General features: G+C 44.4%; 1 protein-coding gene across 10 annotated transcripts in view; it reads right to left on the reverse strand.

The window, feature by feature from the left end:
• ERI3 (ERI1 exoribonuclease family member 3) overlaps positions 1–24366 on the reverse strand; it is a 122730-nt gene extending 98364 nt beyond the window's left edge. For 4 of the 10 annotated variants that reach the window (XM_090269311.1, XM_090269310.1, XM_090269312.1 and 1 more), the window contains exons 1-3: positions 23948–24308; positions 21853–21928; positions 9794–10071 (exon numbers count right to left, since the gene is read on the reverse strand). In XM_090269311.1, coding sequence (XP_090125437.1) covers positions 9794–10071; positions 21853–21928; positions 23948–24157 — 564 coding nt within the window. In that variant the 5' untranslated portion in view covers positions 24158–24308. The other 6 variants (XM_090269318.1, XM_090269314.1, XM_090269315.1 and 3 more) reach the window with 6 other exon arrangements.
• Between the last annotated feature and the right edge of the window lie 1845 nt (positions 24367–26211).

Below are 26211 nucleotides of genomic sequence, written 5' to 3' on the forward strand. Positions count from 1 at the left end.
CTTCACAGATTCCCTGTTCTCTGTCCACACTTGACACTCAGATGTCAGGACAGGGAAATGGTTATGCTAGCATGACAGCAGATTTTGAAAATCACTGACCAGTAAGCAAACAATACACAGACCGACATCCTGCCCACAATGTGCTGAACACTTTTCTCACACATTGGCTCGTTGGGTCCCATACCTCTGTAAGGCAGGCAGGAATTACTACCCTATTCTATAGAGGAGAAAGCTAAGGCAGTCAGTGGTTCTCAACACATGCTCCCTCACAGGCAGCATCCCTTCAGCTGAGACCTTAACAGAAATACAAGTTCCTGGCCTCCATCTCAGGCTTTCTGAATCAGAAACCCAGAGGGTGGGGCCAGCAACCTGTGTTTTAGCAAGCCCTCCAGGTGATTCTGATGTTGCTAAAGTTTGTGCAATATCCTGAGGCATCAAGTTGGGGGCTCCTTACCAACATCACCAACCACCACATTCCACACACCCTCACGAACTTCCTTGAAGGCCCGCCCAAGCATTGTTTCTCCAGTCATGTGAAAGTAGACCTTATCCCAGTGGCATGTTTCATCCCATTCCTCAGTCCCATAGTCCTCTATCCCCCAACTAAATACCAGTTTCTTTGAGTCGATCAGTTGGCCTTTCATTCAAATGCTACTAGTAGTGGAAAAAAGAATCTGTGAACAATGCAGATAGTCCCTAGATTTCATTTCCAATACTACCATTTCAATCCATGGCTCTCAGTCTGCATCACACTTCTGGAGAGCAAGAGTCCAAGTTTTCTAGCCAGTTAACATCCTATCTACCTAACCATCACTACCTACCTCCTCCCATAGGCCAATGGCCAAACAGTTCATCAAACAGATCCTAGAGGAGTAACCACCTATATCACCACTAAAGAACTCATGTGTATCAGTTCTCCCTGATAAGGATCTTCAGTTCAGAGCATCCCATTTGCAACAACCCTAGGTTCCACACTCCACTCCTTACCAAATCTCTTAGCACCACTGACTCCCAGGAGCCCACTAGTATCCACAGGACCTATGAGCTCAACAATACATTCACACTTCCTATCCTGGTTAACCAACTCTGCCCCCAACCTCACGGTGGACTCTGCATGCTCCTTTCCTTTCAGCAACTTCAGCATCTCCAAATAAGAGTCTCTGCCAGCATTTAGCCTTCAGACCAGGCTAGAAGGGCCTCCCCGGGATTAGACAATGACCACAGCACATGTAACAGATCTGTTATGCTGCCCACAGACCAAGGCCCCCCACTACGTTCAGGTACCCATCCCAAGGTACCTTTACTTCAGGTTGAAAGCTTCCCTGTTGTCTGTCTCTCCCTCCAGAGTCTACTTGCCTCCTTTCTGATTCTCCCAACACCTAACAAGGTTTTGCGTGTGGTAGCACTGCCTGTCCCAGCCCGCTTGCCCTTCCGCTACAGACTTCCCAGCGTTGGGGGCTCATGTGAATCTGGAAATACTCTTATTTCAGGCTTTTAGGCTATGGCTCAATTTTCACAGCTGAAGTTCAAAACATCACATAAATGTATGACTGTGGGGGCTTTTTTGAACACCCAAGATAAGAGAATAAAATATAATCATCCCAATGGCATCTTAATTAAAATGATGCAGGATCCTTTCCTTCAACAAGACACAGAGATGGAGAAAGCACTTGCTAACATCAGTTTCCTCATGTCAAACAACTGAGATCAGTCTACAGTGTAAGAAATGTAATCAATATTGGGGAGAAAAAAAAATAAGGCAGGATGGGGGACAAGAAAAAATGGAGCCTGTGGGCTTAGCCTAACTACTTCTCTGGGTTTCACTGCCCCACTATCCTTCCTGGCCTACTGGCTTTCTCTCTACTGCTGTGTACCTGTTGCTGCTGATCAGAGGGAGAGCTCAACCCCCACCCCCATGCCTTCCAGTCATCTCTGCTGTAGCAAATCTTCCCTTGTTACCCAGGCCTCCTGCCTCTTCATTAATCCTTCCTTCCCAACTGTTTATCTGTTTGAAGCGTATAAACCTCCCTGATCTATAGAAGGTAGGTCTTCCCAAGTGGCCCTTGGCTGGTTTGGCTCAGTGGATTGAGCGTCGGCCTGCGAGCTAAGTGTCGCTGGTTCGATCTTCCAGTCAGGGCACATCAGAGAAGGAAAACTCTGACTCCAAAAAACCTCCGCTGCCTTGCGGCATACCTCTTCAGGGGAAAGGCTAAGGGAGTAAACCCCAACAGAAAATCCGGAGCCGGAGTCCCTAAGGCGGTTTGATGCTGTAGTCAACACCGGCAACTCCTGCGGCGCACCTGAAGCCAAGCTGTATTGACTCCGTCTTTCCCTTGGACCCTTCAGCTGCGAAGAGAGGGGGGGGTCTGCTGCATGGGCAACAGCAGACCCTCCATATCACCCTGCCCAGGCTCTGTAGCTTCAGCTCCACTGGAGAGGACACTCCAGCGTCATCGTAAGATGTCGATTCAACACGGGAGGAGACAGATACCGTGTCACTCCCGAGTCGGACTGCACAGCCATTCTCGGCGGTGCAGATAGACTCTTAAGAAGCTACACCATCGTCTCTCGAGACGGACGGCTGCCGACAACGACGACGAGGTCTTCCCAAGGGTTGCCTAGCAGATCCAGACCCAAATTACTAGTATTTTTGGAGGTGGGGGTGGGGAGTCATGTCATTCTCCAGCCCTTGTCTCTATCCAGAGACACAGCAGCCTAACCCAGCACCGCCTTCATTGACAGCTGAGGTATCAGATGAGCCCTCCATGAAGATGCCTCAGGGCCTCAGCTCACATATTTCTACACTGACTACCACCCTTTCTGCCCACACTTTTTGGCTAAAATTCTCTTAAACCTCTTAAAGCCTTTGTACTCTCACTCATAGCATCCCAATAAGACCTAGCTTGAATGTGAGCAAAACCATGTAATTGATACAGATAAACCTACCAACCAAATGGTGAAATATTTACCAGGTTCAGAGTCTTCATCCTCCCTCTTCCCCATATTCAATATTCCCACAAACAAGCATGCAATTCAGTTCAGTTTTTTCAGACTTAGATAAAGCCCTCCTGGATAACTCTGAGCACCTCCTACAACAGTTCTGAGAAGCCTCAGACCTACTCGGCCCTCTCCAGTTTGCTAAGTTTCTCTCACCAGAAAACCTATGTGACCCTTCCCAAAACTGCAAGCAGCGTTGATCAGTCCCCTCCTTTGTGCCCCACTGTACCAAGTACTTACCTATGTGATAGTAGTTATACTGCTAAACAGTATCTACTCTCTTCAAATGAGCTCCTTGAGGGTAGGGACCATTTTCTACTTGTCTTTATATCCCCAGCATCTAACACAGAGCTTGAAGTTGCTATGCAAAGAATAAAAAGAAGCCTTTTCATTGCCTCTAAGGTGGTTACAATAAGGTCCTCCCCATTCCTTTGCCCACTGAGTTGGTTTTGTCATGCCCAACAAAATAAAAGGCAGCTCAGTGTCACCCTTAGTTTACAGTCCCTGATTTCATTCACCCTTTATCAATGGCCCTATTCTTTAGAGCTCTTCCCTATCACCAACCTTAGCCCAGTGTCTTAAAAAATCGGCATTCCAACAGCTGCCTCAGCTTTGGGGAGGCCACCAGGATAACAAGAGGCTGGGGTGTGGGGAGAATGCTTCCTGATTTGTACTAAATTATGTGATGATTTTGTTACCAGTGACCCAGTGCTCCCCAGGGAAAGTTCCTGGTCCCTCCCCTAGGCTACTCCATAGCTAACTACACACCATGACAGCTTAAAGGTAGAGGGTAGAGAAGCTGTCTGAACAGAGCAAATAAACCCACTTCGATCATGTTACACCACCACGTATCAGTTCTCTACTCGAGATACATATTTTGCTTCTACGCCATTATGTCTGCTCCAAATAAAGAAGGGCCCTTCAGTTCTCAGGTGAAGTTACAACAGGGCCACGATGCAGACTCAACAAATGCTTGTTCCCATTCAGGGAGCAGTAGTGAGGAGTCACAGTGAGAATCAGGGGGAGACCTATCCCTATGAGGGACCACCAGGAAACAGCAGGTGGAGGAGGGGGGCTTGGGGAGGGGAGGAGGAAGAACCACATTTATGGAAGCAGCAACAAAAAGGACAAAAGGGCTTAGTGAGCTGCCCCATTCCCATCACCATCACTGGCCACCAATAGAGGAATTCATTTATAGTAATCCTGAAAGAAGAGATGTGTTAAAGCAGAGATATAACTAAAAAGAAAGGCAATAACTGGTCTGATGGGCAGGGGAAAAATTATTCCAGGAGTCGGGAGCCTGTGCAAGAACACTTACAGCTCACACAGTCATCATAACTCAGCCCCCTCAAGCATTTTGTGCTCTGCTTATGGTGTTAACTTTAATGTCTTAACATATAACACCATCCGCACTAACACAAAATACTACACACGCCAGATGAGGCTGAGTTATAGTTGCTGTGGGAAGCATAACTTTGAATTTCCTGATTTTGGTGCATTTAATCTTAACCATAATGTTACATTAACGTCGGTTTTGCATTTCATTTCCCAGTTTAGAAGAATAGCGTCAGCGCCTTCGCCTGTCTGTACGGAAAAAAGTGCAGGCTGAATGGGGCCACAGGCAGAGAGACCACAACCCAACTGGACTCTTCTGCTATAAAAGCCTGGCCTGACCCCTCCCATTTGGAGAAGATGCAGCCAGGACAAGAGAGTGGAAGGGTGGGGTTTTTTTCTAGGAAATTACCCTTCCAGTCACTTGGTGTGTGCAGGAATCACAGGCAGGGAAAGGAGAAGCTGAATACAGAGCAAGAAGAATATGTGTATATTGGATGGGGGCTGCTATGAAGTAGGGGGATCCTGCCTTTCAGCCTTGAATGGAGGTTAAGGGAATCAATATAGTTTCATTTGTAGGGCTCTTAACCAATGTCCTATAAAGTTTTCAAAAATGTCTCTTTCACAAAGAACTCATAATGGTGTGCCAGCTCTAAGTCATACTGAAATTCTCCAAATGCCTCTCTTCTATATTATTCCTTCTCATGTCATCTACTCTCCCCCACCCTACCCTCCCAAAATAACCCAGCATCTGGACAATTTTCTATAAAAAAGAAACTCCTTTGCTCATAGCTCTAACTCAAAATACAGATGGAGTCTCCTCTCTAAGGTTTCCTTTAAAAAAAAACAAAAACCTTGTGGACAAGGATCAAACACTAGAAAAACACCAACTCCAAAAGTCATCTTTCTCCCAAGTTATGGGCAGTTGAATGCAGACGAGGACAATAGTTAGCAGGGCTGCTACAGAGCAGTAAGGAAAGGCTATACCCGGGAGCCTGACGGGTGGCCGGAGGAAACGTGGGGAGGGAGGATAGACAGCAGCCAGGACTTCTGATCCCCTTATGTGGTGGCCTATACCTCATTTTCCTCACTTAAATTTGCTTTGGTCTTTTTTGAACACTGAGGTGTTGAAACAACTGCCCCCAGGTTGAAGATGCACAATTAAAGATCCCACCAAAGCGTTCAGGCCTGGGCCTGGGGGTCACAACCACCACCGTTCCGTGCACACCAAAATGAGCAACATGAACCTCTGCTAGCAGAATAAAGGAGCCACGATTCTTCCAAACCAAATAAAAACCTTCCTCTACCCCAGGAAACAATTCCTAAAGCAAGAAAGGAATCATATTCCTCAAATTTAGAGTCTATAAAGCATTTTAAACCACCTAAATTAAAATTTAAGTGAAAAAAATGTCTTCACATGGAAAAAGTCTCATATTCAACCAATACCTATTATGCTAATCTGAATCAAAACATGTAAAACAAAATGAGTGCAAAACCCAGAAACCGACCATTCCAGTTTTACCTAGCTGAACAAAGTACAAAAATAAACAGCAAAAATGATGACATATGAAAAACACTACTTTTTACTACGTGTATAACCAATATTGTTACTTACCCAAGTACAACAGAGCTGACACCTGTTAGTTTTTCACATTGGCATTCCTTTAGGATAGTCCCAGTAAGTTGACTCAGGGACTTCTGAAAACCAGAGGCAGATGAGAGAATGAACCCAATGCCAAGCCTCCAGATAGGCCCTGGCCCAAAACTTGTTCCTGCCTCCTACATAACTGAGGGGTATGACACACTCCCATAAGAATCAGAAGTGTACTATGCAGAGGCCTTAAATATTGAAAGCTCCTGGGAGCCAGACATGAGGGGGCTGGGATGGTTCTCACTCACATTCCCAAGCCCATTGCAGGAGGCCTGCAGCCCTGCCCACAGTCTCTCTGTCAAGTGGACAACATTGAGCCATCTGAGTGAGCGCTAGAAAAGGCTGAGCTAATTGGCACACCATTTTCTAGTCCTTTTACTGTCTCTTCTAGAAGTTCATCCTCATCCCAAATCTCAATATTTCCTGATTGCATTTAAATTTATTTCTTTTTGCCCTTATTAAAATGAAGAGCAAGGTATTATCATATTCCTTGGAACATTTACTTCCCATATGATGAATTTATTTAGTCTGGACAAGAAATCAGTCAGTAAAACCACATTCAATTTCTTTTCTTCCTAAGTCTTATTTTTGTGCTTCTAGTCATTTTTGTTCCTCTTATCCTGAGCTTTTCTAACTTCTCCACTGTCCTTGTTGACCAGAAGACCAAAATAGCACAGAGGCCCTAATGAGAACCTCGCCTATGATGACCTCATGGGGAGGATGCTGTCCTTTTTGGGACTGATAATTTCTCCAGTCCATCTTCCAAACTCTCCCTGAATTCTTTCAGGATCTTGCTACCTGCAAACTTTAGGGAAGATTTTTTTTTTTAAGTGAAAGTGGGGGGGGGGGTGGCTTTAAGTTGCTACTAACAATAAGTTTCACGTCTCTCCTGAGCTACCCATCCCTTTCCGGAGACTGGTTCAATGGGTAGTCCAGCAGAGCTGCCTGGCCCCAAATTCACTTCCCTACCTGTTGATCACAGCATTGTAGAGGCTTAATGAAGTAGAGATGCATTACATTTATCACTCGCCCTAGATCCACTCAAATCCATCACTATGTCACAGGAAGAAGTTAGATTGATCTGACAGGATTTGCTCTTCTTCACAAACCCATGTAAGTTATTACTCAGTACCCTATGCTCTTCTGCTATTTGTTGATTGATTATCTGACGATCAGGTCAAGTATCTTCTCTGGAATCACAGTAAACTAACGGGTCTATAATGTCCAAGATCATTCGTATTCCCCTAATAAAGATAAGCAAGGCAGCAAATGCTCCTTCCCGAGTTCTCTACAGCAGTAGCTCATGCTTTGCTAATAATGAACCAGGGCAGCCAATTCCTTAAGTGCCCTTGGAATCACATCATCAGGGTTCATTGATTCTGTAGATAATCTTTAATCAGGCCAGATCCTGGTAAACAGCACAAAGCCCCACCTCAGCCTAAGTCTGAAAGACCTTGGTGCCTAAGTCAGGGAAGGGAGTTGGTGACACAAGTGACTTAAATCTGTACTGCATTATGTCTTCAGCATTGCAATAAATAAATAAAAAGAACAAAAAGAAACCCAAAACAATGACCTTGAAAGAGAGATGAAAAGTAATACTGACAGACCAAACTGAGACAAGAATCAGGCTTCACCTTCAGTAACATTGGTAGGACCCTCTGTAGAACAAGAGAACAGAGCTACATAATTATCTGGGCTCCTAAACTAACTGAAAAGTTCAGAAACAAACATATATAGGCATGTGCCAGGAGGCAGAAAGCAGAAAAGACCTTAAGGGAGGTGCCAAGCAATCCTGAGGTTCAGATTCTCATCAACACATCAATAGGGATATATTGAATTCCAGACTCTATACCAATAAGGGAAATAATACGGTATATTAGGATATAAATCCCTGATTCCCAGCCTAAGATCTACATAACCAAAAATCCTACCCATCACCCAGGCACACCCACCACAGAACCTTCAGTAGTTCTAGGAGACAGAGAAGAAGACCCTACAGCATGGGCTAAGAACATAAATGTGGCTCAGGTAGCTATCAAGCTGTATTCCCTTTTATACAAAGCTCCTTGCCTTAGGACAGCCGTTCTCAACCTGTGGGTAGCAACCCCTTTGGGGGTTGAACGACCCTTTCACAGGGGTCACCTAAGACCATTGGAAAACACATATATAATTACATATTGTTTTTGTGATTAATCACTATGCTTTCATTATGTTCAATTTGTAACAATGAAAATACATCCTGCATATCAGATATTTACATTACAATTCATAACAGTAGCAAAATTACAGTTATGAAGTAGCAACAAAAATAATTTTATGGTTGGGGGTCACCACAACATGAGGAACTGTATTAAAGGGTCATGGCATTAGGAAGGTTGAGAACCACTGCCTTAGGACATGCTCCTCAATCTGTTCCTGTCCTCCCAAGCCTCAGTAGGCCTGATCCCAATGCCTCAAAGGCAAACCACTACTTTAAAGGAGAATAGGAAAGAGAACAGGAGAAAGGGGAAGAAAAAAGGATGGTGGTGTCTGCTTTATGGATAACAATCTACTATTCTAAAGAAAGAACATCTTCCTGAAAAAAAATTTAATCAGGAGAAATGAACCCAGTTTATCTCTGAATGGACACTCCTCCCTGTCTCCCATGCGCCTGATGCCATAGTCCTCTTTTCCCCCTTCCCCTCACTATGCCCAGACCAACACATCTATGCATCTCAGAATTACACACCTGTTAACCAAGGCCCACAGGGAAGAGTTACAGTCCTAGAGCCAGGCATACCCAAGGTTCCCACATGACAACAAACTGCAAATCAGCTCCAATCATTCCTCCAAAGCAAACACCAAGCACTCCAAAGATCACCTATCATAGAAGCTTCCTAGTACCATGACCTTAAAAGGTCTCTGAGTACAGTTGGTGACTAAGGAGGAAAAAAAAAAAGCAAAAAACCGTACCTTTCCAACAGACCAACAATGGTACTTGTTCAGGTTATCTAATGCTGCGTAACAAATCATCCCAAAATTTAGTGGCATAAAACATCAATAATCATTTATTATCTCTCAGTTTCTGTAAGCCAGGAATTCAGAAGCGGCTCAGTTGGCCAGTCTGGCTCAGGGTCTCTCCTGAGGATGAAGTAAGATGTCCACTGGAGCTGGAGTTATCTAAAAGACTTGACTGGGACTTGAGGATCCACTTCCAAGATAGCACCAAGAAACATGACTGGCAAGTTGGCACTGGCTTTTAGCTAAGAGGCTCAGTTCCTGTACACATGTGTCTCTCCACAGGGCTGTTTGAAAGCCCTCATAGCATGGTGGCTGGCTTTCTCTAGACAAGTGACTTGAAAGAGCAAGTGGACTGCAATGCTTTTTCTGATTAGCTTCAGAATGTTTCTTACGCTATATTGTATTGGTCATATAGGACTAGCTCTGATTCAGCATGGGAGGGGAATTACCAAGGGCGTGAACATAAAGAGGCAGGGATTGCTGGGGACCATCTTGGAGACTGACCACAATAGTAACAGCAGGATAAGGAAAGAGGGAAGGAAAAGGAAAGAGGAAAGGTGGGACAAAAGGAAAGATGTTGATTCCCAAAGGCTGAGGCCAGAGAGAAGCAATGTGCCCCATTCTCTCCAGACTTCTCATGTCTATCTTACCCTAGCATGCCTGAACCAAGTCCTGCTTCCTAGGCAGGAACTCCAGATGCATGGCTAAGAGCCAGGAAGACATGAGGAAGTTCCTCTGGATCCCAGGAAGCAAGACTAACCTCCCTCCCTCCTTACCACCCCACCTTTTCTGAAGCAATGATGCAACAGTTACCTGAGGTTGAATCTGTGGCTTGTCGCACGTGGCCTCAAAATCCAGCACTAAAAAGTAGTGATACCTCTGGGGAGGGAAGGACACCATTGTCGCCATGGATGCGCCAAAGCCGTGGGCCGCCAGCTTTCTGGTGGATATGGAGCAGAACTCCGGAACACCACAGGGAGAAAATAAGTGGGAGCCCAGCACTTTTCTTGCTCTTGAAAGTAAATATGAAGAAAATCGAGCTGCTCCAGTCTGCAAAGGTGCTAGCATTGAACATCCAGAAGCATCTAAAACTTAGGGGAGGAAAATTTAAAAACAAAACAAAACAAAAAAACAAGAGAGCCTGGGTTACTCCCCTCCCACTGTGGCCCTGTTCCAGCTAGTCTTCAGGGATAGGCACACAGCATGAACCACTCCCCGGTTTGTTTCTGGGCCCCTTTTCTAAATCACAGTATTCATTACTGCAGTTCAAGACCCTAATACTGGCCACTGCAGCATTATGACAGCTTGGAGTCTCCCAGAGCATTCTCAAAACAACATGCAACATTGGTCTTCATCTTTAAATGGAGCTCTACAGTTGAAAAGAGAAGAGAGAAAAATGCTATGCTCACTTCTCAGGTGGTAACAGTTAACATTAAAGCTAAAGTTCTCAAAGGAACATGACGTGACCCAGTTGCACAGTCCTGGGAGCTAAGCAGACTCAGACAGCGGAAACACCCAAGATTCTCTCCTCAGTTCCATTTGGAGCCATCTGCCCCAAGCTCTCCTGTCTGTACCTTGACATGTCCACACACCGCCCTCCCTTTTCCAATGTGAAAGCAAGCAGAGCCAATCACAGGGGAGCTTGCTCGTGATATTCTGCTGATTCCCCAGCCCCCACGCCAATAAGTGGCAACCTGGGAGAACGAATAACGCTGCAGAGCACAGCTGGCAACAGCCTTAGGCCTTCCCATTTGCTGCCTTTAGAGTCACTCTCTACTAGAAGCCTTGAATGACTGCAGGACTTTTTTAAATAGGGAAGAAAAAGAGAAAACCCAGATGTGGCAGTAATGGGAGCATTGCTAAAAGTCTAGTAAAGTTGTTGAGTGAACATGTGCAAAAAAAAAAAAAAAAAAATCCAAATGACTTTTCAAGTTTTCCCTTTAAATTTGCAGAAAGTCTGCTCCTTCCAGGACTAACTAAATATAAAAATCAAAGCCTAAGTTTTAAATAACTCAAGTTTCCTTTTTAAAAAAAAAGGAACAAAGCAGAAATGTTGTATTTTCCCCTCTTTTATACCAAATACTAAAATTCCTTCAAACAAGAAATTTCACTGCCAGTACAGAAATGGCCAGTTTATGCTTCTGGAACCCCATTCTTCCAGCCAATAACTTGCCTCTGAAAGGCTGCAAATGGACACCTGCTCCCTCAAGTAGGGTGGAGGAGGAGAACAACCTGGGAAGTCCACAGCATACTCAAAGGCAATGGGGTCATTACTACCTGGGTGCACATGGGACAATACCAAATATCACTTCCCATCCTACCTCTCCCCTGACTCACTGAAGGAGCTACAACAACTTGCCTGCGTATTTATTAGGATACTTGCTAGTGTGCGTTCTCAACTTCCTTCTCCCTATGGTGAGATTCCATGTGAATGCAGTAGAGCTAAGGCTGAAAAGTATTTTAAGTTCTTCATGGATCCTGCCTAATAAGCACAGTGCTTGTTTTCACCGTAGCTTCACAGCCTCTCCAAAAACACAGCCAAAACTCAGCCCAGGATAGACAAAGGTGGCTTGAGTTTCATTAGAGAATCCCTTGGAAAGGCAAATAGGCCAATATCCCTTTGAAAGCTGGAATCCAAAGAAACTCTTCACATCAAACACCCCTGAACAGTACTGAAGCCTTGATGAGATGGGAGACACCAGTCTGCTCAGATTATGCATTCTAGTTTGGATCTAAAGTCCCTCAGGGCCTTGGAACACTTCTCAAACCTCTTGAAGTCAGGCCATGCATAAAAACTTCTTAAAGTCTTAACGTTCTCAAACGTATAAATATAGAATATAAAGTGTATGTATAGTCAACCAGAACCCATGTGCCAGATGCTACAGGCAATTAAGTGTCATGATTAAGGAGGGCTTCCAGGTTTGAATCCTGTCTTTACCAGTCATTTGCCATGGCACTATGGGCAAGCTCTGTTCTTCATTCCTCACCTGCAACATGACAGTAACAATTCCTACTCCTTAAGTGAGACTGAAAGAAGAGAACACACATAAAGCACTACAAGCAGTGTCTGGCACATAAGGGCTCAGTGAGTATTAGCTTACTATTGGGAGAATCCAAGATGGCTACAGAGTAGGTGGAAGCTACACTCACCTCCTCCCAGCACCAAACTGGATTTACAACTAATTTATGAATCAATATTAGCTTACTATTATTGATCTATAATTTACTATCTTATGGGGCTCTGCCCACCTAGGCAAACCTGGAATCCCCCATACTTTGGACCTATAAATCCACTTAATGCAAAAGGCAATCTCAGAGATTAACATTAGTGTCTCCTACATCCTAGAATGCTCTAGACCTCTCATATAGCATAATATATGCGCCCCATTTCCTTCCATGGACAACATTGATGGCCAGAGGTCCTCTTGCCTACAGGCCCTGCTTTTCTCACCTGATTCCACCCACATCAAATAGCTTCTCTTGTAGGAAGTCTTTGAGAGCAGACATCAGGAGACCAGGCCTCCATATGTCAGCAGTCACTGGGTTCTATACTTTCCTTACGTCTAAAAACAAAGTTCAACGCAAAACAAGAAACAGAGGGTACCTCTCCCTCTTCCCTTCCTGAAAAATTCAATCTAATGGTTTTAGAGCCATTGGTTGTGGCTGAGGAACGTAGGTGTCAACAACAGTTGGAGTGGGAAGAGCGTTAAGGGTCTAGAGGTTAATATGAGAGCCCAAGTAGCTGAGGAAGGCATCACACAGGTGCAGGAAGGTGTGACACAGCATGTCGGAGCCCATGTGGGGTGTGGAGGGCATCCATGAGGCAGTGGTGGAGGAGTCTGAGGTAGGGAATCATGGGTAGGGTAAAAAAGGCACTCAAGAGGGGGAAAGAACAGTGACCACAATGGGAGATTACTTACATACAGAGGAATTAATTAAAGAAGGACATATACTAAGGGTAATGGAAACTAGGTTTCTCACTATTAGAGGATAGAATTAAAATATGGAAAAAGGAAAAAATCCATGATGTCAGGTTAGAATTGAAGGTAACAGTGTGAACTCAGTTTCTGATATATAATATATAAAAATAAAGCTAGATGCAATTGAGTATGGATACATGTGTGCACATACACACACACACATACACAAATATATAAACACATGCATATATATTTTCCAGCTGCCTGCTTAAGGGCCAGGAAGCAGCAACACTTCAATAGTAATGAGCACACACAGCACCTAGTTACCTTCTAAATAACATTCTCCAGAGTTCTTTGGAGAAATGGCTAATTTGAAGGCTGTGGCAGGGAAAGGACAAGATGAACCTGGAACATCTTGTGCCAGAAAGCAAGGAAATTCTTAATGATAAAAACATATCAAAAGGACACTGAAGTCAGCTTGAAGGGGATCCCACCGGCAAAAAAAAAATGACATTGATTATAATGTGTTGAATAAAAAGGAAACTCATGAGTCCATTAAGATATAAATAAGTAAGTAAAATTTAAGTTTGATAAGGGATACTCACATAGATTGAAAATATCTCCCCACAGATTGCTTATTATTACAGGGAGTAAGTTTACAATGGGGAAGCCTGGCAGACATCACCTTAATCCACTGAACAAAATGAATATCATTAATAATGGGGTAAATCAAAATCATGCACCACATGATAGGATGCAATGAGAAAAACAAGGCATAATTTCCGTGACATTCCTGTCAAAGATGCATAACCTAAATATAATCATTAGAAAGTATCAGACAAACCCTAATTAAGGCACAGCCCATAATCTTCAAAAGTATCAAGGTCATGAAGGTCAAGGTAAGCCTAAAGAAGATTAAAGAGACTTGATAACTAAATGCAATGCACAATTCAGAACTGGATCATATTGCTACAAAGAACACTACTGGGACAACTGGCAAAACCTGAATGGGGTTGGAAGATTAGATGGAGGTAACATTATCAAAATTTCCTAGTTTTAATGGCTGCATTTTGGTTAGGTAGGAAAATGTCCTTGTGTGTAGGAAATACACGCAAAGTATTCAGGGTGATGGGGCATTAGGCTGACAACATAACTCACATGGTTCAAAAAAAATCTTTGTATTGAACTTCCAACTTATTTCAAACTTTTAAAAAATTAACTTTTAATCCATATGCAATGTGGTTTAAAAAAAGAAAAAAGGACCCTGGCCAGTATGGCTCAGTTGGTTGGAGCATCAACCCGTAACTGAAAGGTTGCAGGTTTGATCCCCCGCCTGGGCCCATAAGATTCCCAGTCCAGGAGTATACAATCACCAGCCCAGGAGCTATGGGAGGCAACCAATTGATGCTTCTCTCTCATATTGATGTTTGTCTCTCTCCCTTCCTCTCTTTCTAAAAGCAAAGGAAAGAAAAGGAAAGGAAGAGAAAAAGGAAAGAAGGAAGGAAGGAAGGAAGGAAGGAAGGAAGGAAGGAAGGAAGGAAGGAAAAGAAGGAAGGGAGAGAGGGAGGGAGGAAAGAAGGAAGGAAGGAAGGAAGGAAGGAAGGAAGGAAGGGAGAGAGGGAGGGAGGAAAGAAGGAAGGAAGGAAATCAAGAGCTTTGTGAGGGAGGATGTAGGCTGCGTGTTCCCTTCTGGTAGGAAGGCTGGTGAGTTTTCAACATAAGAGCCCCCAACTGGTGCACCCTCACTGCACAGTCCTGCCGTCATTAGAAGCTTCTCTGGCAACACCCCTGCCCTCAGTGCAGTGGAGCTTCACCTGCCCTTGTTACCTCTGGCATCTTAAGGATTTTTCCTTTCTATTGATGTCCTTATACTTCAGTCACAAGTTTGCAGAATGTAAGTCTAGAACTTATATTACCAACTGAGACTTTGGGTATCTAGCTGAGGGGCAGGATACAAAACAAAGTTTATGATTCTGTGTATCTCTGCACACAATCTTCCATCAGAGACCAAGACTTAAACATTTATTCCCAGATACTCTTTTCTTTCTCCTAGTAAATTAACTGTAGTTAAGTAGCCTATGGCAAGGGAAAAAATGAATGATTCGCTCCTCAAAAGGAAGGGACCAGCCCCTCCAGGGGCAGGGGAGGGGTAAATAGAGACCGCCACCGGGCCAGCCTGATTTGGAGAAACAGGCCTGAGCCACAGCCCCTGGAGGATGGTCTCTGTGCAGAGTATTTACACACAGACACCAATGGCTCCTCTGCAGCCATTACTGTCGGTCAGGTAAATAACGCATGTGCCAAAACACACACTTAATGAGGGAAATAATATGCCTTTATAAAAAGCCTCAATCTGTATTTACCTGAGAGACCAGAGAAGCACCAAATCACCAGATTAGTGGAACCACAGAGGAGTCATTCTGGTGTCTTGGGTAAATAGACATTTTATAGCCTTCCATTACAGGAGCGGGGAAGGGAGGGCAAAGGGAGGGGGCACCATCCTTTAATATCCACATATACAGGCCAGGGGAGCCTGGGAGATGGAAAAGAGAGAAGCCCATCATGAAATATGGGATCTGCAACCTATTCCCACCTCCTCTCCCCACCCACATATACATGGAATCTGGGGGAGAGGGGAGGATAAGGGTTTGTACATGCCTGGATTCAATCCATTCCATTAAAAACTAGACAGAGAAGCAGGGGATTCCAGAGAAACTCCAAAGCACCAGAGGCAGATTCTGAGTCAGAAGCCCCTGGGTCAGTTACGGCTTCCCCAGTTCCCAGTCCTGGGGCAAGTCCCTGTCCTTACCTGACCTATAGTTCCAGAACTGCTCAGGCACCTGAGTCACAGAAGCATCAACAGAGAATACAGTATTACTTGTCTGGAACTCACTCAATCACAGGCTCTATCTATCTCAGGCAGCTAAAAGAGCCTGGGAAAAATATAAATAAACTGCATGCCTTCAAAAGTCATAATCTTCCACCCAGTGAATGCATCCTTACTGCCAGAGCACTTTCAATGAAAATCAGACTGTCAACGGTGAACGAAAACCTAAGAGGCAACACAGTCCAGCCAGCCGCTGAAAATGAGCCCCAGAAAGAGAAATGGTTTGCACAAGATTCACACAGCAAGACTAGAACCCAGGGCTCCCAACTCCCAGTTCAGGGCCTTGGGCCATTGTCCCAACACAAGGCCTCATCACCTGTCCCCCAAGCTTTTATGCAATCTCACAGTGGAGGCCAAGGGCTTGAGAGCTAGCTGAAAGGTAGAGGTTGAGATAACATGTCCTGTAACCTCTATACAACTTCCTGATAGTCCCAAAGTGGAATAAAACAAGGAACTCTAAAGCTGGATTCTCAACTCAACAAAACACCCTCCTCTCTATAACCTGTCACTCACTCCCTTGGCTTGCAGCTACCAGCTGCTTCTGCTCCAACACAGGGCTAGGAAAAGCTCACTCAACATCAGAAGCAGCTGCTAATCCCAAACTATCAGCAGAGTTCAAGTCACTAAAGACTTTCAGGAACACTAAATTCTGGTGGCAACATCACAGGCCACTAGAGGTTCACGCTCCCCCTGCTTGTCTCAGCAGGTCAAGGCAGCACATAAAAAGAAGTGACTGTGATTTTGTCTGCTGTTTGCTAACCCATCAGCCACAACCAGCAGCTTGGGCAAATTCCACAGAGGGAAACATCTCTTGGCAAAATCCTGCAAGTCAGTTGTAACCCCATCTCACACAAGAAGGGGCAAAGGCTTATTTCTTAATACACCATAAATAGGATAGAAATGATGAAGGGCAGGATATGGTACTCACCCTGTTAAGCACTTCCCACACTCATAGACAGCATCTAACCCCAGAACCTTCTATGCCCCTGCTTACAAGATGGAGAGCTGATATAAAAATAAGGAGTCTTACAGACAGTTGTCAAAAAGTTGGTATTAGCTAAGCTTAGGTTCAAATCCTGACTCCACCATATATTCTATGTAATAATAGCTATAACAATAGCTATCTCTTAGGGGCTCAATTTAGTCACACAATGTACATAAAGTGCTTTGCACAATAGTAAGTGGTCAGTAAAAGGGAGCTATTGTTAATGCATGATAAAGAGGAAAGAAAAACATTTTCTGAAAATCTACTATAATCCAGGTACACTATTAGGAATTTACATATTTTATCTCATTCAATCCTCTCAACTATCAAGCTAAATGGGTAACAGTATTACCATTTTACATATGAGAAAACTAAGGCTCAGAGGCACCCAGTTCTTTGGCGTCCTGTCTTCTCTCCCATGATTGAGGGTCCACATTTTCCCATTAGCCATAAGGCGAACAATACATACCAACTTCAGGTTGGTTGGCTGGTTTTAGAGGTAAGGTGTGACTTTAACTAAAAGCAACTCAACCACAAGTAATAATTAATTTTGTCCAATTCATCCAAATTTGTTTGCATAACATTTAAAAAATATATTTAAACAAGAAAAACAAACTGTAGCCCTGGGGACAAAAAGGAGAAACGGGAAAGGGTACCCTGGATTAAAACAACTGCATCACAAGGAACGCAAAGCCTCTTTTCAAACACAATTCCAGAGGAGCAAATCCTCCTGTCTCACGGAGCGGAGAAACTGGCAGGAGGCAAGGTGACAACCAGCTCTTGCTCAACTCGCCAAATGCAATGTTTCCTTTTAGAAATCTGTGCCTCGGCAAATGCACCTTCCTCTGTTTTAAAATGTACTTCCATTTCCACCAGGAAATTATTGCTCCTTCTTTTAAATCCAGCTCAAATCTCCCCCTTTTGGGAGCTTTCTCTGACACCCCATCATAAAGTTAATTGTTTAAGTGTGACCCAGTAGCACAGTTCATCCCTATTTCATAACTTTTATCTCACCATACTGTAAGATTTTAGTTATCTGTTTCTCTTCCTTCCAGTCATCTTCAGGGAGGTGAGGATGGAAAATAGCAGGTAGAGTTGTATGTGTGTGCACGTGTGTGCTTAAAAACCATATTTGAGCCCTGGCTGGGTAAGTCAGTTGGTTGAGCATCGTCCCATACACCAAAAAAGGTTGTGGGTTCAGACCCCGGTCGGGGTGCACACGGGAGGCAGCCAATCGATGTTTCTCTCTCACGCTGATGTTTCTCTTTCTCTCTTTCTCTCTCTCTCTCTCTCTCTCTCTCTCTCTCTCTCTCTCTCCCTCCCTCCCTTCCTCTCTCTCTAAAATCAATAAGCATGTCCTCAGGTGAGGATTATTGGACATGATAATTTCTTTGACTTGTTTTTGGTCAGACCCTCTAATGCATTTTAAAATTTCAAATATCATTAAAGAAAAGCATAAGATTTTTTTTTTCCAATCTAAAAGTACATGAGTTTTGCCCTGGCTGGTGTGGCTCAGTGGATTGAGTGCCAGCCTCAAAAGGTCAATGGTTCAATTCCCAGTCAGGGCACATGCCTGGGTTGCAGGCCAGGTCCCCAGTTGGGGATGTGCAAGAGGCAACCAATCAATGTATCTCTCACACATTTATGTTTTTCTCCCTCCCTTCCCTTCTCTCTAAAAATAAAAATAAAATCTTAAAAAATAAAAATAAAAGTGCGTGAGTTTTAAAAGTCTGAGAAACACCGACCTAGACATAGATCCTTAATGGCAAGGACAATGTTTTACTCATTTCTGCATTTCCAGCACAGAGCTAGGCACAAGTAAGTGTGAGTCAATGTTTGCTGAAAGAACGTATAAGCGCAAAGTCATGATGTCAACTGCTCTGAAATCAAAACATGTTAGAGCAGAGCAGGGCCTAAGCTCCAAGCAAAGCTTCTTTTCTCTCACTCTCTCTCTCTCCTCTTCCTCAAAAACCACCCCATTCTGTCCTCCCAGTTAGAAAGAGAAAGAGAGAGAGAGAAACATTGCCTTGGTGCCAGAATACTATTAAAAGGATTAATTTAGGGACCAGTGTTTGGACTGTCACATCCAATCACTACCCGCAGATCTACAGCTTCCCAAATCAAGCTCATGCAAAGAGGAATCAATTGCAAGGACACAGAGGGTCTGAACAGGCATACTAATGGCCTCCTGAGGTGCCAGCGGCCAGCTCTGACACTCCCATAAATTATCTGCCTTTTGATTTTACCTGTAGCTGTGGGGCACAAGGCACAATTTTGAACATATCAAAGCAATCTCTCGTAACACAAGGCTCCCCCAAGAATGTCCCCAAAGGAGGACGCTAAAAACAATGACCCAAAGGGAATGTGCTTCCCAGCAGGCCTGTTCCTAGCAACCAACAATTAAAACCCAACAGGACCAAGTAGATAAAAGTGGGACCCAAATCAAGCCTAGCAAATCTGGACAAGGCATGCATGCATCAGAATGCATTTCTGCAGTGACTACACATCTCTCTTTCAAAGGAAGAGAAATCACAGTAATAAACGAATACAATTTCATCTGGAGGCAAATCTGCATTAGCTCTCACAATATCTTACAATATGACCTCAGGCCACAAACTTAACCTTACTAGGCCTCAGTTTCCTCAATGGGTAGCAGGGGTAGTGAGTGCTGACCACGTGACCCACTTCCCAGAGTGGTGGTGAAAAGTAAGAAATGACATCTGAGAAGCACACTACAAAGCTGTAGGTCCACGGGGTAGCAACACTAATAAATGACCCTGACAGAAGGGGAGAAATGACTGGTCACACTTCAGTGCATTTCTTTCATGTAGCTATTCTCTCAGTTCGCTTCACTGATGGTATTGGGGCTAAGGTCCACTCTGAAGAAAGTTCTGGGATTCTAAATGGGACTTCTGCTCTCTGAAAATTTTCCATTATGAAGAGCAGGGCCTTGTCTGAGTTGTAACTTCCTCCTGTCTGCTGACTGCCTCCACCAGCAACTATGTTTCTACCCTACGGCCACAATTACAATTCTGAGGACCCAACTGTTGCAGACTACTTTTTCAAAAAGTATTAATTGTATAAAATACTACTAGAAACAAAAGTTAAAGACACTGTGCTAAGAGCTTTACATATAGTATCCCATTAAATCCTTTAACAAACCCTATTAAGTTCCATTATCTCCATTTTACAGGTAGGAAAGCCAAACTCAGAGAGGTAAGTCACTTAGCCAAGGTCACCTAATACTGTTACCAGAAACCTATGCAATGCAAGTGTACTGGGGCTTCTAGGAGGACGAAGAGAATTCATCAGACACTCAACTTCATTTGGTCCTTGTACCTGACTAGGAGACATTCCCAAAGCCAGAAAAAAAGGTTATCAGTTTGCCACAAGCAAGGACAGACTAAGTAGGACATGTAATGAGGGCAATTCCTAGAAAGCTTCGGAAAATGGGCCCTCTTCTGTGGGCATAGTTCAAGAAGTTCAAAGCAACTGACATTAAGCTATGAGCCCTAAGACCAAGACCCCTACCAGAGCTCCATTGATTCCCTACTTCTTTAAATAGGAAAGGCTTCTCAAAGTTTTTTCAATCATTCGACACCACCTTTCCCTTCCTGCACCTTTACTTGTCTGTGAAATAGGAGCCAACATCTTTTAAGCTCTAGTAGACGTTTGGAAATCAGTAAAAAGAACACATACACAGATATGTGCAGAGAGTCACCTATACCCAATCTTTCACTGTCAAAACACTGCCTCAAAGAGGGAAATATAAAATGCTACCCACGTAACTGCCACAGCCTACTTACTGGTCTCTCTGCTCCAGCCTTGTCCCCTTCAATCCATTCTTAACACTGAAATCAGGGCAAAGTTTCTAAAACACAAATCTATTATCAGTCTACTGCTTAACAACTTTTCATGGATTCTTACTGCTCTTATGAGAGTCTGATCCAGGGATTGGCAAACTATGGTCTGTGGGCCAAATCCAGCTACCACTGCTTTTACCAAGTGTACTGGAACACAGCTATGCTCATTCATTTTCATACTGAGGCTGCCTTCACGCTGTAACAGCAGAGTTGAGTCAAGTCGGATAGTTGTGACAGAGACACACAAAGCCTATAGATTTACTGGTCCTTTACAGAAAAAGTTGGCTGACCTAGTCTAATTTTTTTTCTACCTAAAAGGTCCTGGCCTCTGTTTACCTTCCCTGCTTCATTTCTTACCATATTTTCCTGCTCCTTTCCCAGAGTACTCTTTCAATCACACTAAGCTTCAGTTCCTCAAATTCGACAAAGCTCTGACCTTCACCCTTGGTCCCTCATGTTTTCATCTAATTCCAGATGAGGAGGTTACTTCCTCTGAGAAGTCTTCCCTGAGCCCACTGGTCTGGGTGCGGGACCCTTCTGAGTACTCTCAAAGTACCTACACTTGCCTTATTATAGCACCCTCAGTATATTATAGTTGCTTTTTTACTATCTGTCTCCCCAGGAATTTGCAAGCTCTTTGGTGCAAGGGACAGTAGCTATCTTATTTACCACCACAGTCCCAGGACCTAGCAAAGTGCCTGGCCCTTAATGATTAAACAAACAGCCTCTGAGACCCTGGATATCAATATCAGAGTCCACCTTTTAGCCAGCCCTGATCCTTATAAAATGGAGATAGGCTAAAATTAACCATCTACCCGGAGGTGACTTACAAACCAAGTTAAACCAAGATCCTAAAGGTGCTGGTCAAATGTATTATCAAAAGCCAAATGAATGTGTTCCTTCCTACTGTCTGAAGATTACTGTTTCTCAGAATAAAGAACTATTTCAGCTCTATTAAACCTTTCTGAACCTGAAGTAGATATTCATGAAATTCCCACAAAGAAATCATGACAGAACTTGAAAATCTGGATACCCCACCTCCAACTCTCACACCTTATAGATTTTGGGTGAATTTCAATGGTCTTTGAGCATATGGTGTCTTATCAGAAAGAGCTACAGAAAAATAGTCTGCACCAGCCCTGACCCCTCACCCTCCAAGCCCAAATACTCATAAGGAAGAAGTCAAGCCAGACTTGACCATGCAGCAAGATTCTCACCTCTCCTTACTTCGAAGATGCCAAGGCTGGTAGCTGAGGATGCTGAAGGTTCTGTGAGAGCTGGAAAGCCCCAATGCTGTAGATAAATACACATCTCTGCAACAAGTCTATTTCAGTACAAAGGATCAAATCCCCAGGGGGGCTGCTGTTTGAAACAATTTAAGGACCAACAGTATACCTCAAACTTCTAAACTCAGACTACTTTGGGATACAGCCTTCTACGTGAAAGGACAGTGCCTATACTAAAGTTTCAGAAGCCACTAGTACTATATATTTTTGGAACAATGAATTTCATGGTCTCTAGTTGTATACTTTTCTTCCTAAGGAGGCTTATCTCCTAGGTATTTACAATACCCAAGCTTGGACTGAGAAAGAGGGCCATGGAGTGGTGGCTCTCTGGATAATCCGAGAATCCTAGTATAGTAAAGGAGATGACACTAGTAAGGATGACTATATTTAGAACTCAGGAACTGAGGCCAGGATTAGAGGGTTTGTTGCCACAATCACACAAGCCATATTGCAAATGGCCACATAAACCAGGAAACTTGCAGGATACTTCCAGGTCTGCCTCAAGTTCTTAAGAAAGTCAAAGTAACCAAATCCCAAGTCAAATCATCAATGGACAACTATCATATTTATCACCTAATTAAGATCTTCCAAAGGTCTAGAAGTTGCAGAGGTGCCCTTATAAGCCAGCAATGAATGCCCTTTGCACAAAGAAACACCTAGGTTTGGAATCAACCTATTCCTGTCTACCACTTTTTAAACATTGAGACTTTATCCTACTCAGATCCCCTGGGAAAATGCCACTAACCAACTTACCCCACCACAAACAAAACACTTTTCAAGATAAAAGGGAATAAAAGCACTTTTATTTGGAATTTTAAGTTGGAAGGAGAGCTCTCAGCCAAGCTCTATGACTTAGCTAGCAGATTATTTACAGGATCTTTGGGCAGGAATTGTTAATGAGCTTTTAATTTGGAGTGCTTAAGTTGCCAAAGTGCTCTGAGCTCCAGTGAAGCACCACAGAATCCATAAGGGAAACCTTATCAATCACTTCCCAGCAGCTCCCATCTCCCACCCCCCTACCTCTATGAGGAAAACCAGCCAAGTGGGTTTCTAACCAAGATCACAGACACACACATTAGTGGAGTCACACTCCAAGTCCCTGTTTATAAATTGGCTTTTAAATGGTAGGGGATTCAAGTATAATATACTTAAGCTCCAGGCATGAACCCACTAAAACAAGGCATGCTGTGTATGATAAAGTCAGAATAAAGCAGAATTTGATGAAGCCAATTTCTGGTAGAAACTCTACAATCAAAAATCATTCAGCCAATCACAGCCTAATATAGTTCAAATACTGCATAGTCTTTCACCAATGGGATTCGTGCTTTTTTGCCCTTCAGTTAGGAGACTGATAAAATGTCTGAGAAGAGCTAATGCCATAGAGTGGCCAGACACTTGTAGCAGAGGCAACGATATGCACCATCAGTTAGCAAAATCCAGCTCTAAGGACAGAATCCAAACCCCCAGTGAGGGGCCACATTCAGCATCTTCCAAGCCAATAAGGAGCAGTTATATTTTGCAAGAATTTAAAGTCAAGCCTCAATTCTAGTTCATGCATTTTTGTTTTAAGAAAGCACCTGTTGCTGTAACATTTGCAGGGAAAGCAAACAGAAAGCTACCCTAGGAAGGCCCCTTATTTAGTCCTTCCATCATCACTACCACCACCACTACAGATTTACAGAGGTAAACTGCTAACCTTGTGTGTATGTGTGGGTGTTGGGGAGGGAGAAAGGAAATGTTCTACCTACTATCTCCTTGCTGGGTTTCTACCCTCTGGTCAAACCCCTCATCCTCCTCCCTGGTAATGCGATGTAAGAAGTCAGCACCCTCAGTCACCTCACCCAATCTGTCTTCCGGAGCCCTGCCCCGCTCCCTCTACCTCTGAGCATTACCCAGTAGATCATGCATCCAGGATGAGCACATGGGCCAGCACCCAAGCTGCACAAACTGTGCGCGCCGCGACCCACACCCCGGCATGCATCAACCAGGGCCCAATCTGGGGGGGGGGCCTCTCCGCATCACCCACCCCAGGGTGTTGCCCCCAACTCTGGCCCATCCAAGTCCAGGGGAGAGTAAGGGGAGGGGCAGGGGGCCAGAAGACCAGCCCTCCTTCCCAGGGCCGCCCCCGCCCCCCATCAGCAGCAGGAGAGGCTGTCGCCATGGCAACGCCCCCTCCTTGGGGCCAGCGCGGCAGGCTCCCTCCAAGTGCAGGCCCCGATGTCTCCCTCGGCCTCATCAGGCGCTCAGGGCAGTTTATGGCAGCGGGCGCGGCCCGCGCCGACTGCGGCGCCGGCCGGGCAGAGCCAGGGCCAGCTCCGCCCGCTCCCCACTGCCCGTTCCCGGCCGCCTCAATAGCGGCAGCCAGCACCACGAGTCCACAACACACCGACTCACCTCCGCGCACTCTGACCCCGGCCGACGCAGCGGATGGGCAGGCGCGATGGCCAACCGCTGAGCCCGCCATCGGCTCCTTTAACCAATGGGATGCATGTGGGCGGGGCCTCGCCTCTCCAAATGTTCTTTCTCCCGCGGACATGCGCGCTAAGGTGTGTCAAGATGGTGATTCTCCTTGGCCAGCCTTCTGGGACTTGTAGTTTTGAGGTTGCACGTCCTCAGAAGAGTGAAGGGGGCTCACTTCCGACTGTGAAAGATTTTTTTTTTTTTTAAACAAACACTTTCCAAAGCCTAGAGCGACCCATGTCCACTTCCCGTTTTCCCACCTTACAATATATTTATAAGGTGAGTATAGGCTCATAAGGTGACGTTATATTTAGATGACACCTTCTCATGATTTGTTCATTCAACAAGTCGTTATTATCTACTCTCTCTGGTGGTCCGAGGGTGGGGGAAGAGAACTGAGAGAAGGTGTGTTTTAGGATAAGAAGAATATGCTTACATATATATATTATTATTATTATTAAAAAAATTTTTTGGTAAGATTTCTCAAGGGCCTTCCTAAGGAAGAGGGAAATGACTTGTTCAGGTCGGCTCCAGGGGGAACTTAAGGGTTATAAGGATTCTGGCCTCAACTGTGGGGAGCTTCCATAGCCAGCCTCTTCCAGTCTCTTCTGTCAGCTGGAGAAAACTCTGGCCAAAGCCAGAGATATGTTTCTTCATCCAGGTTATTGCTCTCCGGGAAGTCATGGGTACCAGGTTCTGAGCTGGGAAATCACAGCCTTAGCCAAGCCAATGATGGCTTTGACAGCTTCCCAAACAGTCAGGATCCATCTCCTGGGCCTAGCTTCAGTTACCAAGCCCTTTGTCTGCTGCCTGCATATTGTCACTTAAGAGAAACTATGCCATTTTGGGGCCCTGCCACCTCTGTGAGATGGTTCCCACTTGAGCTGGGAGTACCTTCCTTAATGCCACATAATGGGTTAAGTGATTCTGCTCTGTACCTATAGAATTTATCGCCTCCTTTTATAATTGTCTATTTCCTTTTTGTCTCTCCCTCCAGGGCTGTAAACTCCTTTAAGGTAAGCATTGTTTCCATATTGTTCATGCTATATAGTATCAGTAATACCCAGCACAGTGCCAGGCAAAAGCAGGCACATAATAAATGTTTGTGGAAAAATGAGGTGAATAAACATCAGCAGGGACAGATGTCACTTAACCCAAGGTCAGTAAAGTGGAAGCACATCTGCCTGTATCCCTTGATTCTTAGACCTAGAAATGGGTCTTCCTCCTACATTAATATCATCTAAATATTAATCCTAGTTGGTCAGTCAGTCAGCATATAATTATGGTGCCTCTACTAAGTGTCAGGCACTGTTTCTGTTGCTGAGGATTCATTGGTGAATAAGATACACAAAACCCATATCCTCAAGGAGCTTTTAAATTGGGGAGGGGAAAGGTGGGAAGAGCAGACAATAAACAAGTAAGTAAATAGATAAATAAAATTAGACAAAGAAAAGGCCCTGAGATGGCTTCTGCTGTCTCTGGTTTTATTATATCCTGAATCTGGCCTGAGAATAGAGCACAGCCAACCATCTTGGCTCTAAGAATGAAGCAAGCCTACACTATCTGGGTTAGAGGCTTTCTACAATAGATATACCCTAGGCCATCTCCTGGCTGCTGCTTTAAGTGACTGAGCTAAAGTGAACACTGAGAACAGGGACCAAAAAGAGGACCAAGTTGGTTCTTCTACTGCCCTGTCAAACCACCAGGAAAAACAGCAAGATGGCCATTAAAGATGCAACCTTGATCAGCAATCAGAGGGTAGAGAACCCAGGACCCAAGGACAGTACATGGCAGCCCCAAACTTGGCACAGTTGAGAGAACCCAGACTGA

The sequence above is a fragment of the Furipterus horrens genome, unplaced genomic scaffold (genome assembly GCF_987537825.1).
Source record: "Furipterus horrens unplaced genomic scaffold, mFurHor1.1.pri manual_scaffold_3, whole genome shotgun sequence".
Taxonomy (NCBI): Eukaryota; Metazoa; Chordata; class Mammalia; order Chiroptera; family Furipteridae; genus Furipterus; species Furipterus horrens.